The 16,044-nt window shown below is 50.8% G+C and overlaps 6 protein-coding genes across 6 annotated transcripts; 3 read left to right on the plus strand and 3 right to left on the minus strand.

The window, feature by feature from the left end:
* Positions 1–993: 993 nt before the first annotated feature.
* Positions 994–3,453, minus strand: CC1G_06899 (cytochrome b2; the record flags this gene model as incomplete). The annotated part of the gene is made up of 18 exons (XM_001830581.2): positions 994–1,043; positions 1,096–1,228; positions 1,284–1,363; positions 1,449–1,680; positions 1,735–1,769; positions 1,827–1,887; positions 1,943–2,041; positions 2,093–2,207; positions 2,259–2,335; positions 2,395–2,481; positions 2,540–2,633; positions 2,689–2,789; positions 2,841–2,970; positions 3,020–3,082; positions 3,136–3,178; positions 3,225–3,233; positions 3,289–3,321; positions 3,375–3,453. 18 exons carry the CDS (start codon positions 3,451–3,453, stop codon positions 994–996), a joined length of 1,521 nt encoding a protein of 506 aa, XP_001830633.2.
* Positions 3,454–3,886: 433 nt separating this feature from the next.
* On the minus strand, positions 3,887–5,468 carry CC1G_06900 (oxaloacetate acetylhydrolase; the record flags this gene model as incomplete). The annotated part of the gene is made up of 9 exons (XM_001830582.1): positions 3,887–3,948; positions 4,001–4,129; positions 4,184–4,265; positions 4,320–4,481; positions 4,538–4,739; positions 4,812–4,873; positions 4,931–5,003; positions 5,069–5,142; positions 5,199–5,468. The coding sequence occupies 9 exons, from the start codon at positions 5,466–5,468 to the stop codon at positions 3,887–3,889; spliced, it is 1,116 nt and encodes a 371-aa protein (XP_001830634.1).
* Positions 5,469–7,767: 2,299 nt separating this feature from the next.
* On the minus strand, positions 7,768–9,383 carry CC1G_06901 (hypothetical protein; the record flags this gene model as incomplete). The annotated part of the gene is made up of 4 exons (XM_001830583.2): positions 7,768–8,025; positions 8,075–8,807; positions 8,863–8,992; positions 9,047–9,383. 4 exons carry the CDS (start codon positions 9,381–9,383, stop codon positions 7,768–7,770), a joined length of 1,458 nt encoding a protein of 485 aa, XP_001830635.2.
* A 217-nt stretch (positions 9,384–9,600) lies between these two features.
* Positions 9,601–12,595, plus strand: CC1G_06902 (hypothetical protein; the record flags this gene model as incomplete). Its single annotated transcript, XM_001830584.1, has 4 exons — positions 9,601–10,074; positions 10,129–10,734; positions 10,784–11,719; positions 11,774–12,595. The coding sequence occupies 4 exons, from the start codon at positions 9,601–9,603 to the stop codon at positions 12,593–12,595; spliced, it is 2,838 nt and encodes a 945-aa protein (XP_001830636.1).
* A 574-nt stretch (positions 12,596–13,169) lies between these two features.
* On the plus strand, positions 13,170–14,283 carry CC1G_14236 (hypothetical protein; the record flags this gene model as incomplete). Its single annotated transcript, XM_002911659.1, has 2 exons — positions 13,170–13,956; positions 14,009–14,283. 2 exons carry the CDS (start codon positions 13,170–13,172, stop codon positions 14,281–14,283), a joined length of 1,062 nt encoding a protein of 353 aa, XP_002911705.1.
* A 147-nt stretch (positions 14,284–14,430) lies between these two features.
* Positions 14,431–15,738, plus strand: CC1G_14237 (leucine carboxyl methyltransferase; the record flags this gene model as incomplete). The annotated part of the gene is made up of 5 exons (XM_002911660.1): positions 14,431–14,694; positions 14,823–14,958; positions 15,011–15,330; positions 15,387–15,535; positions 15,597–15,738. 5 exons carry the CDS (start codon positions 14,431–14,433, stop codon positions 15,736–15,738), a joined length of 1,011 nt encoding a protein of 336 aa, XP_002911706.1.
* Between the last annotated feature and the right edge of the window lie 306 nt (positions 15,739–16,044).

Consider the following 16,044-nt stretch of genomic DNA (forward strand, 5'->3'; position numbering starts at 1 on the left):
AACTACCAAGTCCGTCTACATCATGTATCCGTTCATAAGGTTTTCTGTGCTAGCAATCTGATTACTGAACAGTGGCCCTCAGATAATGGCTACGGTACTGGACTGTGCATCTCCCGGGTGGAAGCAAGGTGGAAGTTGCGTACCACAGAGACTCGGATGAGAAAGAAGTGATCCGAATGCGAGCCGATCTGCTAAGGTGCATCCCAAACGAAGCAATCACCCCGCCGTCACAAATCCGACGTCCTCGGCCACGGTCAGCGAACATATAAGTATTACAGGCCTACCATTGCAATTGGTACTGCTGGCCCTGTGGTCAGCAGTCAGTGGCCGAAACAATCTCTTCCAACATTTCCGGCATTTCAAGTTTCGGTCAAGACGCGAGAGAGAAGCAGGCGATGTATAAGTATTCTGCATGGTTCGCACAAGAAATGACCGTGCTGTTTTGTTCTTGATGAAACGGGGAATCTTCACCGTTTGTCAAATTTTTGGACCCTCTTTTCATGAAACAGGTAGAGCGCCACACGGGTATTTAGAAAACCTGATACGCACTTCTGTGCTCTTGTAGAGCCCCGTGGTATCGATCCAGCGAGCCTGCATCATACAGCCAAGCGTTGTAGGCTGACGGTGAAGTGGGAAGTTCCAAGTTGAAGGGGCGAGGGACATTGTCACCCAACGGACCTTTACCAACCCGTCGGCCAATGGAGTTACCAACCGACAAACGGCTTGCGAAAATGGTCGGAGATGGGGTATTCACCGTGTCATCTTCGCCTCGAGTGCGACCATCGTGGTGTTGTACTTTGGGAGTTTCGCTCTAATAGACACCGCTCCATTACCGGGCGTGAACCCCGATGCCAGTCTTTCGCCTCTGGCGCTTCTTGCTCCCTGTATTGCTGGGCGCTTGACACACTGAAGGCTGACTTTGCCGAAAAGTAACATAGTTTTATTGTATCGTCCCTTACTGCGACGGAGATACTATCCAATACGGCGAACAGGTTAGAGCTTTGCCTTGACCTCGCCCAGTCGCGCAACTTGCATACTTTCATCTGGAACACCCTTTAGAATCCTTCAGACCAAGGAATAACGGAAAGAACCCACAATTCGAATCGTAAAGCCTGTCACCTGGTACGATGGCTACGTGGGAAGGCAAGTTGGAGGCATCAACCATGTCCCGTTGAATATCCTTGATCGTAGGTGCACCAAGTAATCGAAGGTTCATTTCGAATTCATCCTATAGAAACGGCATCATTAAGCGTGTCATTCCATACACCCGAATCTGCTCATACCTTGAGAATCTGGAGTGCAGCCTCCACGCCTTCCTGGCCATATGACGAGAATGCATACAAAAACGGTCGACCAATTCCAACTGCCATGCGGCCGGAAAAAAGGCGATAAAGGGACAGGGAGTCAGAAGACACGGTACGGGCGAAGGAGGCCGTCCTATGACGCACCAGCAGTGGCACCTAGAGCAACGGCTTTGAGGACATCGGTGGCTCTTCTTACACCGCCGTCCACGAACAGTTGGAACTTCTCGTTCGGGAAGGTCAGGCCTCGCTTCTTCCCGAGGTGTTCGACGACCTCGACCAGGACCTCTAGGCCTGATCGCGCGAAGTCGAGTTGCCTGCCTCCGTGGTTGGAGAGCACAACACCGGCAAGCCCGAGATCATATGCCTTCAGTGCGTCCTAAATCCGTCATTTAGAGAATACGCCATGAGTTGGACATGGATATCGACCAACCTCCCATCGTTGAACACCCTTCAGGATAAGCGGCACTGTTGATAGATGTGGTGAATCTCAACGTTCGGGATGCGTAACTAGTGAGCACGTACTCTTGGTGATGCTCTGGAACCACGGGATATCCTTCCAACTCAATCCAGGGTCAATGAACGACTGGGTTCTAAACTTTAGTCGCGAACAGTCGCGATGAGTATATTTTAACGCTCACGCTAATAGCTCTTGCTGCTCCCTGCGAACGGTCGACACCATCGGAGCCTGCTTTCTTAACCTCCGATGGATCATCCGCATCGAATTTCATTCGCATGTCCTGTTGCAATCAGTGCACCGTTCTACGGAAAAGATACAATTTGAGACTAACCTTCTCCCTCCTTCCGAGCTGAGGAGCATCAACGGTAATGAAGAGACCCTTGATTCCACGCGCTTCTGCGTGTTGAACTATCCTTTTGGTGATTTCCCTGTCCTTGTTCACGTATCTGAATACCGCTGTCAGTGTATGAGATGTGAACATTTAGGCAATCGCTGACAGTTGTAACCACTGCACTTGGCCTGGCTGCGCTGCATCGATGAGTTCGTCAAGGGAGCACGACGCAAGTGTCGGAATCTAATGGCCAAGCGAGTCGATGGGATAAATAACAAATTCGAGGGGAAATAGAGTCATACCATTTGAATAACGTTGTGTTTGGCTGCGGCCCTGGTCAAATTGAGTTCACCGTCCGGGTGGCCGAGTTTCCCTAGTGCAGTTGCAGTCTACCGAAGGACCAGCCATCAACGACGTTGAAGAATGTCGTGCAGAAACGATACTGACGATGTAGATGGGCATGCTTGATTTATGGCCCAAAATCGTAGTAGACCAATCGACCTTGGTCACGTCAATCAATATCCGAGGCCTGAACCAAACCCTGCGTCCTCGACTTTCAACGACATGTCTTTTGATCCTCCAACGAAGCGACCAACCGATGATAAGCAGCGTGGTTCTCTCTGTTGGTGATTTCATCGTCCGCTGCCGACGAATAGTATGCCCAGGCCTTCTCTGGCATGGTTGCTTTTGCAATGGCCTGTCGAAACCGTTGGAGAGGAGAACAGTGACGCTTGGCTGGAATACGCACCTCGAAATCATGGAGATTGAGTATCTGCGATAAGGGAGGTCGTCGAGACACACGTTCCAGACGTGCTTTCTCCGACTTTGTTATCGTCACCTCGACCTTTTGAACCGTCTTCTCGTCTATTACACCCAGCCTGTGAACAGGGGTCAGTATCCCTTCCGAGGTTGATGGTATAACCATACTGTTTCTCGGGCGGCAGGTTGGTGGTAATGGCATCAGGTGGGTGTATAGGCTCATACTCCTCGCTGGTAACTTGTTAAATGGTACACTCGGGTCCGTTCAGCGCTAGACGACGTACGTTGCGTCCTTCCCCGCGTACTTCAGAATGATCTTGCTACCGCCTGCTTCATTCAGCAAGTCCCTCTGGTCGACACGGGAATGACTTACCAGGATGCTCTGCAATGTCAAGTTGAATTAGTAAACCCCAACCGTCGTGTCTCGATGCGCTCACCATCCAGAAACTCAGTCACATCGTACACTTTCCCTATTGACCAACCTCAGAACGCTTGCCTCTCCCAAGCTCTAAGATTCACACACCATGAACGACAATCCAGCAACTTTCCCTGGTATTGTGTTTTGCAACTTCTTCTCCAGTAAAGACCTTTGGCTGCGACATACTGACTGTGTTGGTGGTCAAGAGAATAGAGTCAACAGGGTCGAAGTGCACCCGACCCCAAGCGGAAGCCCGCCAAGCTTGTGGGGTTAACCGGCAAACCTTCCGTGCCGGGCCGAGTGCTAAAAATGTCACGTCCACCACGATGACGTCACGCGAATGGATTGTGCGATGGCAGATGGCAGTAATGCTCGAGGCGAGGGCACCATATGCATTGAAGTACAGAACAGCAGAATAGGCACAACTACATCACACGCAACACTAGAAGAACAACAACGGGGAACCCCATATCCAAGTCTTGAAACCGAAGAAATAGTATATCCCATATAGAACGCAACAAAGCAGTAAGGTCCTAATTTCAACCCAGGGCATAGAGACGGTAAGCAATCGAAAAGAAAATTAAAGGAATATAGGAGATACTGTGTGAAGGCTACTTTTAGATCGTGGCGAAGGCATTTCCTCCCGCTTTAGCATCGAACTCAACGACCTCATTCAAACCTGAAGTGGTGGTCAATACTGGGCCATGCGTTTCGAGCAGAAATCGACCTACCCATTACTTCGAAGAAGGCTTTAGGGTCCATGCCCTGAGCAGAGGTAAAGTCTGTCCCTGTCTTTTTCAAAAGCTGCATCGCATTGCGGCAAGCATGTACCATTGCGACGCTGGAAACGAGAGAGAAGACTGCGTCGCTGGGTCAACAGCGGCATACCTAGGAAAGAGGGATACTGTACGCACTGATAATCTTAGCTCCCATTTGCTCTGCTTCGAGGGTGGTAAACGATGGTGTCAATCCACCAGAAATAACGTTGACGAGAACCTTCGATCAAATGCGTTAGCATGTTAATGGTGATCACAGCTGTTGGTGACTGACGGGTTTAGGAGCCAAGGCGGCAACCGTCGACTCCAAGAGCTCCTTCGTTTTCACGCCTTCGATGAAGCAGACATCGGCACCGACATCAGCGGCGAGCTTCAGTCGATATACTGCTTCCTCCATGCCAAGGACCTGAGCGGAATCAGTGCGAGCGATGATAACCTAACCACAAGTCATCAATTTAGGGCAGAGTATTGCCTGACCAAAACAGAACGTACAAAATCGGAGCCGCCTGGTATTGAGTCCCGAGCAAGGACCGCTGCACGGACACGAGTGACAAACTCATCCCTTGAGACCACCTGTTTGCCCAATAAATGACCACAGCGTTTGGTTTGAACTTGATCCTCGATATGAAGCGCAGCCACGCCAGCTCTTGCATATTGAGTGACAGTTCGCGCGATCATAGCAGGTCCACCAAAGCTAATCACAGCACAGTCAATTAACGTTTTAGTCTGAGCGCCTCGTCCGCGTCAGGGCTAGAGCGTAGCTTACCCAGTGTCTGCATCGGCGATTACGGGCATGGTGGGGTCCAGACTACATACCATCTGGGCAGCCTGAAGTTGACCCTGGTTCAGCCCGGACCGACATAATCAAATCACGAATGCACTTACGCCGACGAAGTCATTTAGAGTGGCGATAGCCAGGTCAGGCTGACCCAGACGAGAGGCAGTGGTAGCAGCTCCACTGAAGAGGAGCCGGTCAGTCTCACAAAAGTTAAAAGTATTAGCGGGCCAGTTCCAATTCCCTACCTCTGATACAAACATGTGAACCCGGCCTCAATGGCGCATCGGGCGCTGATTCCGTCGCAAATGCCAGGAGCAACCTGGATGGGAATGGGCAGAAGAACATATGCGATAACTAGTTGATGGGAGTACGTACCACGATACCGGGCCTCGCCAACATTTGCCTCAGTCGCGTAGCAGGGTTGGGTGACAGAGGCCCATGCAGAAAGTTTTTAGGATCCAGACGAGCATTATAGTAGACTCCATCTAATGAGGTCGTCGGAAGTGTGGGAGACGGGCTAGGCGATGGTGTGTCCCTGAAGGCATCCGGCGCGTCGTCCTTTGGTATCGACACGGACATAAACGACGGCGCAGAAGATGAAGAAGCCTCCTCAATATGGGGGAAGAAGTCGATGGAGGGCGACATGCTGTGTGATGTTACAAGAAAGAGGCAAAGGTGTCGAAGCGAAGCTGCAGATTGAGGCGGTGGGTTGGAGAGAACGTCAATTCCCGAGTGCTGCTTTTAAGGAAAACAAAAAAATCGGTGCAGCTTGATGGGTGAAATTGTAAGGGTTCTCTTGGGTGCATCTTGAAACCGGTTTAGGCCAGAGGCTGAGCTCGGTTCACGATTGACTTCGACGGCGTTGTCAGATGGTGGAAGAACCCTATTTTGCCAAGGTGATGGGGCTCATTACGTCCCATGGTGCAGCGTCCCAGATTTGCTTTTTCAGATCGCCGACATGCGACCCAGTTCTTTCTAGGGGTACAGTGAACAGTGAGTATTCAGGCAAACGAGGGCAATTTAACATCGATTGTACGTCCAGAGGATTGACCGCGTCCACGAATATCTACGTGGCAGACAGAGCTCCGAAGCAAGTCGCTTCCGAAAGTAATATTGAACACCCGACAAGCCGTCCTTGGCGTCTGCAACTGGTGAAGGAAAGGGATTCCCTGGAAGCAGTGTTGCGATAGGATGAGTCTTCCCCCTGGTATCCTACACATCTGGAAATGTGCAGAAGCCGTCGAAGTCGAAGGACAAACTCTAAAGAGAGCCAATGCTCCCGACCGGAAGGCTTGGCGATGGATTCCAGATTTGTACCTCTTCCTCCTATATCAGGAAATCACGTTGTTCTCGGTTGGCTTGGCATGTCCAATCCACTGCAGAATGATACCGATAACGGATAGGATCCAGGACCTTTGGAGGCTACACAACATCATAAATGTAAGTCATTGTGGCAAGACCTCAACCAAAGACACGTCAGTTGTGTCCGTCTAATTATTTGGTGAGAGCACGGGGGTAGACAATACTGACCCGTTACTTCTCCTCGGTGTTGCTGGTTGGAAGTTGATGTATGTAATATCCGTCAGACGCGCTCGAGTGATTTGCAGCTCATTTGGGCGCTCGTACAAGGCGCCCTCACACGATAGAAAGCCCTTGGCAATAACTTTCGCTTCTTCCCGCAGTCTGGGTCGACGGCCACCTGGTCGGGCCACGTTGCCAATCGCAAATGAGTTCCGTTGAGATTTGCTGGAGACAGAAGCTTCCCCCCTCGTTCCCCATTGGACATACAAAGGAGGGCTGTCCACGCGAAGTTCTGCATTGCAACCGGATCCCAAAGCGCCCAACAAATGCGAATAGCATGGCATGATCAGACGCGTAACCCTCCAAGTCCACTTGCTACCTACCCCGCAAGTTTGAATGGCGGCTGAGGCCGCTTTCACTCAGAGGCGAATTCAACTGGGCTCAGCGCCAAGAATACTCCAAACTGCAGCACCCATTTGCTATCATTTACATCACGTGTGTCGCTCCCAAGTTCCTCGAGCCTCCTTGTCTGAGACGACCCGCCCTTACTAGAGGCCCCCTGGCAAGATAGCTTCCCCCGGGATTCTTCCTCCATCCTCGGTTGGAACAGAAAGACCGCTTCGACGATATTGTAAGATGCACGATCATTTGCCAAGAGAAAGGCAAAAAGCATGCCCCCGCGCTGGCGCGAGGTCCATGGACAGACACCCCATGTCTCGTTCGCCGGACGGATACCCCAGAGTCGAGAAAACCTCCCCACTGAATAATCTTCCTTCTGGCCAACCAACCAAGAAGATATCATCTTTATCCACACCCCACTTCACCCCTCGGTAGATCGAGTCCAACATTCAACAGCCAGTTGTTATCGATCAGGTCTTGCAAGGTTTTCTTCTCTCAGCCTTGGCCCGGAGTTTACGTACCAACGAACGTTCGTCAGAGCAAGGGGTCACGATGAACGCCCCATACACCTATCATTGCATCGACCAGGGGGTACTCGACTCACAGGTCAGGGCGATCATCCATTTCCCTGATGCTGGTCAAGTTCCGGTCTCGATACCACTACGCTCCGCGTTCAGCGATCCATTGCAATTGCCAAGAATCCGAGTCGTGATCAGCGACGAGTTTCTGTAGGTTAGAGTATGGTTAGAGTTGTTGAATGCTAGTCCTCCACAAAACGATTATCGGGTGTTCAGGGGCTGAAGCAGGCGGTCAAGAGGTCAAGTAGGCCATTTCGAATGTACCCAAGGAAAAGGGAGTTTCTTTCGAATGTCCTGATTCACGTTGGCAAGCAAAGACTGGATACATTTCAATCCGTTACAAAAGATACGTTGGCGTCATGGATTCCGCAACACACTGAGAACGACCTGAGGGTAAGATAACTATGAATGAAAAAAGCACGTCGAGGAAAATAGTACGCACATGATCAATTGTATTGATATAACCAGAAATGGTCTTCATGCTGAAAATCCACCTCGGTGCAGAACTTGGTTTTCCACCGAGGCCACTTTTTGAGCTCAAGCTCAGGTCCACCCCTGACAATATCAAAGAGTGAACGATTCCTCCCAATCAGAGTCAGGTTCGTTGCGGTGGATGCTGCATCCTCCAGTAGCAATGTAATCCGGGTTCTCACGCCATATAGATGAAAGAACTGGAGCCTCGGAAAATTGGCGAGATAGTCGACCTACGATTCAAGTCAGCGGAATAGACCAACTTCCGTTGAAGGAACTTACCAACGGCAATAAGCTGCTTCCATTCCAGTCAATGGCCAAATGTAATGCGGTGATACTAGCTGGGAGGATGCTCGCAATGAATGGGACGAACCAATCATCCACAACGATCGCCCCAGTATGGATTCCGAAAACTTCGAGAGTTTTCATGCTTCGGATTACGGGGGCGAGGGCTGTGAGATTAATGAAGTTGATGCTAGGGATACGAAGATAGAGTCTCCGCATGTTGGGGCGATCCCCAAGGAACTTCAACAGGACCTCCATCTCCTGAGGTTCAAGGGGCTGGATCATCGTGAACCGGTCGCAGGACAGACGGAATGAACGAAGAGCAGGAAGATCCGATGCCTCACAGGGGAACCATGAAAACACGTCTCGGTCGACATAGCCAAAAAGTGTCAGGGATTCCAAGGAGAGAGCATGTCGGAATACGAGGTCAAGCCCCCCTGGATGGATGGTCGTTGTAACACAAATATCTAGTTGTGTCAAGTTTCCAATGACTTTGATTGGAAGCTTGGGGAGATAGACTGCGTTGATGGTCAGAGAATGCAAGTTGTCGAGAGCCATGGTGCTCATGATCTCGTCGAAGTCGGGGATGAGATGGGAAATGTCCAGGAGCGTAGCACTCGCAGAACCGTAATCACGGGCTTCATCGTCGTCAGGGTAGAAGAAGGGAGTAGGAAAGGCCAGTTGGGCGATATTGTGGAACCTGTGAAGCAGGTTGGCGGGCGGAACGTACCTGTATGAAGGTTGAGATTCAAGGTAGACACAAAACAGGAGATGGCGCCTTTCACGTTTTCAGGCTCAAACTCTGAAGGTCGTCCGGGAGACTTTCAGTAATGTTGTCAGCCAGCGGTGGATGTGGACCAATCCACTGGAATGTTTGGAGATTGGGCAAAGATTTCACGGCATCGGCCAGAAAGACTGAATAGAACGGTGTCAATGACCTATTTAAACAAAATCTGATATGGCACTGACGGTATTCAAAGGTTGATTCGCAGTCGCTGGATGTGACCACAGTGAGGTCTCGCACCACACGGGCGAACGACGGATCTCTCGTCATTTGTCGAAGTAATTCATAGGAACGAGTCGTCAACTTGTGGGTGGCTTCCTCTTTGAAGTGGTCGTCCTCCGTGCTCAGCATCTTATACACTGCATCCCCACCGATGATGTATATCTTGACCGCCGAGAACACGATACTCCGGGCGATTTCGTGCAACGAGCGTGAGACTTGGAGGAGATTTCTCTGCCCAAAGACGGGAACGTTGGATACGATATGACTCCAGATCTCCGGAGGTAGTCCACAGGCGGCCATTTGAACCCAAACAAGAGGAGTGTCGTGACTGCAAGAGGACAACCACTGACTCAATCTTACGTTGATAACCAACGCGTATCGTGAGAAACCGCCTCCAGCGCGCCACCGAAGGCGGTGAGTCGGGAGCGCTGAGAAAGTTTGACGGCGGTTCGTCCATTGTTCCATCCAAATAAGAACTCGAGGCCCGCCTTTCCGCCATGTACCTCTTTCTACCAGAATGGGGCCGCAAGGATCTCTCTCTGCAACCAATCTCGCCGTTCACCACCACCTGAACTGCGATCTCTACCTACACAATGTCTACCACAAGAAGAACCCACGGCCATCGACCTCGACAGCCATCCAAGACGCATCCGAGAAGGCTCTACTTGAGGCTCGCTACAAGCGGGGCCTCGAATGGGAATCGACACTGTACTCATGGCTAGACGAGTCCAATCTGTTGCTCAAAGTTCCTTCGACGCCAGTCGAGGCAGGAATCCTCATGGAAAACATCCTCGCAGACGATAGGGACCACTTCTTTATAACAGGCTTGACTTTCAAGGCCCCGGCTGACCAGCTGGTGCGCCGATTCGCGCAACACGGCCATGATCCTGTAAACTTTGGTTTGGCGAAACCTGACTTGATCGAAGTTCGACGCACAGCAACTGGGGCACGATGGAAAGTCATTGACGCCAAGGCGTCCCAGGCTATCAAGGTGAGGACAGCTGCCCTCGTATAGCCCATGACTTTAAACGAGTAAATGTCATAGACATCGCACCATGTGCAAATATACTTCTATAGCCTCTGTCTCCAGCATCTTCTGATGGCGCCTTTCTTCGAGGCAGCGGGAAAGGCGGGCGTATGGTTACCTCCGGAAGACGGTTTCAACGTTGCGCCCCCTTCTTTTGACGACATCAAGAGCATAGACCTGTCGCTCCTTTCTCCCTCTCTGGATACCTTCCTTTTCGACCGGTTGCCCAGATTGCTGTCGCTACCCAAAAGCCGTGTCAAGTGGCACTTTAATCCCCTATGCTCCGGGTGTGACTATAGTGCCCAATGCAAGCGCACAGTTATCAGAGAAGGCCGCCTTGGGACCATGCCCAACGTCTCTATCAATGATGCTCGTGTCCTTCAAGAATTCATTTCCCTCGGTGAACAGGCGATAGAAGGGTTCGAACGCAACCCTCCAGCAGATATCGAAGACCTCCATTACCTTGTCTCGAAGAAGAAACGTATTTCGGTAATAGAGTCCCAAGCTCCTATTACTGTCCAGAAGGTCAGGAAAATCCTTGCTCTCCCAAAGCGAATACGTCGAGGAGACAAGGCACAGAACTCTAGTTCGGTCCTGGATGCAGCTCGAGCCAAGGCAGTCCAGGTATTGTGTTTTTCAACCTGTTAACAATGTAGAAGTAACCATTTGTTAGATCATCCCTCGGCGGAACTTCACTTGCCCGTCCCGCGAAGACATCGCCATAGTCATTTCCTTGGTCCAAGACCCAGCAAAACCAAAACCGTGCCTCGAATTCTTCTCCATTTCCGTGTTCTTTGAAGGCGAGGAAGAAGCCGCATTCTCGTGCAATGGACCAGACGAAGATTTCGTTCCTGTCCTGGCCGCTACCATTCGCAATGTAACTGCGGGACTTGAAACTCCTCCCTCGACGCAATTTTACATCTGGTCGACATCCGAGCAGCGGTTGCTTCAATCGCACCTCATCAAGACCGCCCTTGAATCTGGGGATGACCGGTCGGACATCCGGCTCTGCATCGGCACTCTCGCTCAAGGAGCTTCATTGTTGCGAACGACGTTCCAGCCCATGTTGTTAGGCGGCGCGCTGTTATCGTTCCTTGGCAAGTCGCGTCGTACAAAGGGAGAATACCAGACTTGCCTTCGCCGCATGGGCCTGGATACACAAGGGACCGTCCCCGAATTGCGCGCTCGGATTACAACAGAACTGAAGCGTCTGCAAAGTCAAAGTCAAGGGAATGGAGCAAAGGAGGCGGGCCAAATAGCACCCGTCGTTGTCCTCAAGAAAGAAATCGAACGACTCCTCGCCCTCCCGATTCCAGGGTACTGGGACCTCCGCGAGTGCTGCGGTGTACTTCTCGAGCGAGAAGATATCACACGAGTTCCAACAGACGATCAAATCCTTTCCGCCTTCAAGCTGGACGACGACTTGGACCTCTTAAAACGCTTCCTCGCGATTCGGAACCAGGCTATGCGTGATGTCCTCCTGGAAATGCGGAATCGAATTAAGTCAAGCGGCTTGGGTCTTCTTGTCAATGAGGGCAAGCCGGTCTCAGGGGATTTCATGGACATCTGTTACAACGACCATCTCAGCAAGCTGTTCTTTATGCAGCAGGTGCGATGCAGCGTTCATATTGGGTTTGGCAATACACTGATGCATCGGTAACAGTTCGAAGTGTTCTCAAAACTTGGGGAGCTTTGGGCGTCCAGGATCGAAGGTTCTCCAGAAGCACCTATACTAGAATACGAGCGCTCCGAACCTGGAATCAGAGGCACTGAACACATCTTCCACCTCGTCGATGGCAGCATCGAGTTCCAATCCGACAGGGACCACGCGTTCTTCGACAAACTTCTCGTCGAAGATGTCTCGTCCGACACAGAAATCCCAGTTGAAAGTTTATTCGAGGATCTGGCCGTCGCGGGCTTTGTCTTCCCGCTCAACAAATGGACGAAGCCTCATTGGGAGTCCCAGGATGCTCGGGTGAGGGACGAAATACGACTCGCGGATATCCGGAATATGTACGCGGCTGGTGGTCGTACACATGTCGTCTTGCGGACTTGGGAAACCACTGAGAAACAACTGATTCCCGGACGTCGTTATCGACTATCGTCGCGACTTGTTGACTTTAATACGCAAAAGGTTCTAGCAACACTGTTCGAAGCGGATTGGCAGTGGGTTGAGCGGGACAAGGGAGAAGAAATTCCGGAGGAAGACCACAGAGGAGTGCCGTTTCTTCAACTGATCATGGACCCCAAATCCCTTGGCGCTATTCCAACGGCCAAGGAAATGCTCAAATTGGACGCTAACATCCAGACCATGTTCAGAAGGCTCAAGGATCTCGATGTCGAAGCTGCCGGCTCCCTCTTGCTGAAACCCTCGCAGCACCGCGCGACCCAGCGAATGCTAACCAATCGGTTAACAGTGATCTGGGGCCCTCCAGGCAAGTGCCATCCTTCTCTTGGGGATTCAACTTCTGAAATGTATGATTAATTACAGGAACAGGAAAGACACATACGATAGCCTTGTCTCTTCTTCGTCTTCTCGAGGTTCAATGGAAGCTAAACGATCGTGGTCCAAAGATTATCTTCGTGACTGCGATGACACACGCCGCAATCGACGCATGCTTGAGCAAGTTGGAAAGGATTGTAGATGCTTACCGAGCTATTGAATCTCTATCGACGGAATGGCTCGATAAGGTCAGAATACATCGAGTGCTCAAGGGGCATGACCACCCTGGTCCTTTGCGCTCGGGATCCCTAACTCATATTTACGCGGGCACTCTCTTTCAAGTGAGGAATTCTCTTCCTTCTACGTAATTTGCCAAAGTTGACCCCTTCGGCAGCTATACAACTTTAGTCACGCAAACAGTATAGAGGTGGACTGCGTCGTCGCCGATGAGGCTGGACAAATTGCCCTTGGCACACTCTCCCTCGTACTGCGATGTCTGAGTTCCCAAGGTCGAATCGTCATCGCCGGGGATTCAGAGCAATTGGCGCCAATCTTTACTGGCAGTTACCCGTCCTTGTCGAATTTATCCCTATTCGGATCTGCTCTAGATACACTAATGTGGACTCCGACTGGAGCCACGCCAGTGACAGCCGATTCCCAGCAAGATGAAGAAGCGCTCCTCGAGGCGGCCAACGTTGTCGTTCAATTGACGGAGAACTTTAGGCATGTAACCTTCTCATATGGAAAGGAAAAGTCTATTCACGTGTGGTTTGTTAGATTGAACCCTGATCTGGGAGAATTCGTGTCCACCATTTACTCTCGTCAATTCAAACCGCAGAAAGTTCAGGCTAGAAGGCTCGCATTGGTCCTACAAGAAATTCCACAAATGGATGCAACACAGACAGGAGTTGACCGGTCCATTCTGATCAAAGTTCGAGATTTCCTCCTCGGCCTTTCAAAAGTCATGCTCCGTGTCCCCCAGAACATCCTTCGAACCCCGCGACGTCGACTCGAGGACACCTTCAAAGCCACTACTACTGCATCGGGAACAGACAAGAAACTAGGTCTGGATCTCGGTCACTATCCCGTTTCGCTCTCGCTGGTGCGGCTCAAAACATTGTCATCCCGATCTGATCAGTTCGGCTACGAAACACACGTACATGGGGAAGCAGCTGTTGCCGCAGCTTTGATTGCCTGTATCCGTTATTGTTGTCCAGAAGACGATATCTTCGTTGCGACCCCGCATCGAATTCAACGGGAAGCAGTCAAAGCTGCACTTGTGCGGATGAAGTCTGCTAACGCTCAGCGGAAGCGAGACTCATTAGACTATGCCTTTGCTCGGATGAGTATTGGACAGGAGCCAATGTACAACATTACAGTGGACACCATTGAACGTCTACAGGGTGAGTATATTCCTTTGTCATTCTCACGTACGAACACTGAGCTCCCTCCCAGGTTCAGAAGCATCCTTCGTCATCTGTCTCTTCTCTTTACCCGACTCCCATACTAATGATTTGGGCTTCTTGCTCGAACGCCGCCGTTTGAACGTGGCCATCAGTAGAGCCAAGACGTTGTGCGTGTTGGTGGCTTCTCCGCAGGTTCTTTCCCCACCTGTGACAGTGTTTGCGAACGAGCAGACGGCGAAAGGGTTTGCGTTTTTGAAGGCGTATGAGGAGAGAGCATGGTCATATGATATCTCTGTGAATGTGGATACTATCAACGTTCCGTAATGTAGTTTTCTTTCAGTTGTGTGTTTTCCAGCTTGGGTAGATTACGCGGACAGTCTATTTACATAAGTATATCACGTTCCCGGCGGACCTTGTATCATAATCGCATTTGGTTTTGATCTTCCACTTCAACGTCAATCTCGTTTCGAAATGTTTCCACCAGGCCACCAGAATCAAGACCCTGACGCTCCTATTAGGGCTACAGACAATGATGCTGCGGTAGCGAGACTCTCGGCTGTCCAGAAGCATTACCTCCATGATCCCTTCGTCCGTTATCTGGTCCCCCGTGCCCACCTCCAACCACCGCGTCCGCCACTAATTAACATTGGGACGTACGTGCGGACGGCGGCTATCGACTTGCTCGTGGACGAATTTATTGACCTGGCGAAGCAATCAGGACAGAAATGTCAGATTGTGAGTCTAGGAGCCGGGAGCGATACGAGATTCTGGAGGCTTGCGGTTAGTTTTAGATTATGCCATTCATTTTGGTTGAAGTTCGGTTGGAGATCTGACGATTCACCCTCGTCCATCCACCCAGGCAGACAGGCCCACGCAAAGATGATTTCTCAACCTACATAGAGGTTGATTTCCCAGAGATTGTGACCAGGAAGGCTATGGCCATCCGGAAGAGTAAGGAGCTCAACGGTGGTCTTGGGGACCCTGCTCAAGTCAAAGTCGGTTCGTAATAGCAAGTTCAATCATTCCTTTGTAGTCTGATAATAGGATACAGTGGGCGGTGGCACGGGGCTTCATTCAGCCCAGTACCATCTCCTCTCCGCCGATCTGAGGCGACCCCCTACTGAAACTCTCGAGCCACTGTTCACCTCGACCGAACATGGAGTCGATGGCCAGCCTCTACTGTCTCCTTCGCTCCCGACCTTCCTTCTCTTTGAATGTGTCCTGGCGTACATGGAGCCGGGTGCATCATCAACCCTCCTTGAATGGTTCGCGGCGTACGTTTCCAAGGGTGGAGGCATTCTCGGGTGCTTGATTTATGAAATGTTTAAACTGAATGATGCATTCGGTCGAGTTATGCTGGCCAATCTGCAGGTCAGTAAATAGAGTCACAGTTAGTCTTCATTCAGCTGATGTATTTCCAAACTTAGGCCAGAAACGTAACTCTACCAGGTGCTGAACCATTCACGACATTGGAAAGCCTATCGAAGAGGTTCACGGATACCGGTTTCACCGCAGCGCGAGCACTGACGTTGCGGGAAATCCGTAGGGCATATATCGACGAAACCGAATTGGAACGGTGAGACCTCGAAGGTTTATTTCTGTCCTGCTCTCTTCTGATCTTCCATGATTGTCACTAGGATTGCAAAATTGGAGTTCCTGGATGAAACCGAAGAACTCGATTTGGTGTTGGACCACTATGCTATTTCCTGGGGGCTCTTGATATCTTCAGAAGACAAGTCGACATGGGGCAGTTGGGGATTGAAACAAAAGCGAGCGTGAAGCTGTACAGCGATCTTCAGTGGTGGCATCCTGAGGCATCGCTTCCCTGCATCAGTTCTGTAATTCGGTCTTGGAGCAATGCCCGATTGGGCAATATAGGCATCTTTGGTTTCTTTCATTCTTATCCATACTACGAAATCTGACTGCGTATGTATCATAAGTATGTACATTCATCTGTGAGAAGAGTATCTGTGAGAAGAGTTGTCAGCGCCTGATTAGGGACGTTTCATGTCATCGGAAGTGGAAAATTCAGAGAGAAGATTTTGCCAGAACGGCAGGTCATTTGGGAGCGCACAGGAGTTGCCC

This window comes from Coprinopsis cinerea, assembly GCF_000182895.1.
Source record: "Coprinopsis cinerea okayama7#130 chromosome 3 map unlocalized cont3.3, whole genome shotgun sequence".
Lineage (NCBI taxonomy): Eukaryota > Fungi > Basidiomycota > Agaricomycetes > Agaricales > Psathyrellaceae > Coprinopsis > Coprinopsis cinerea.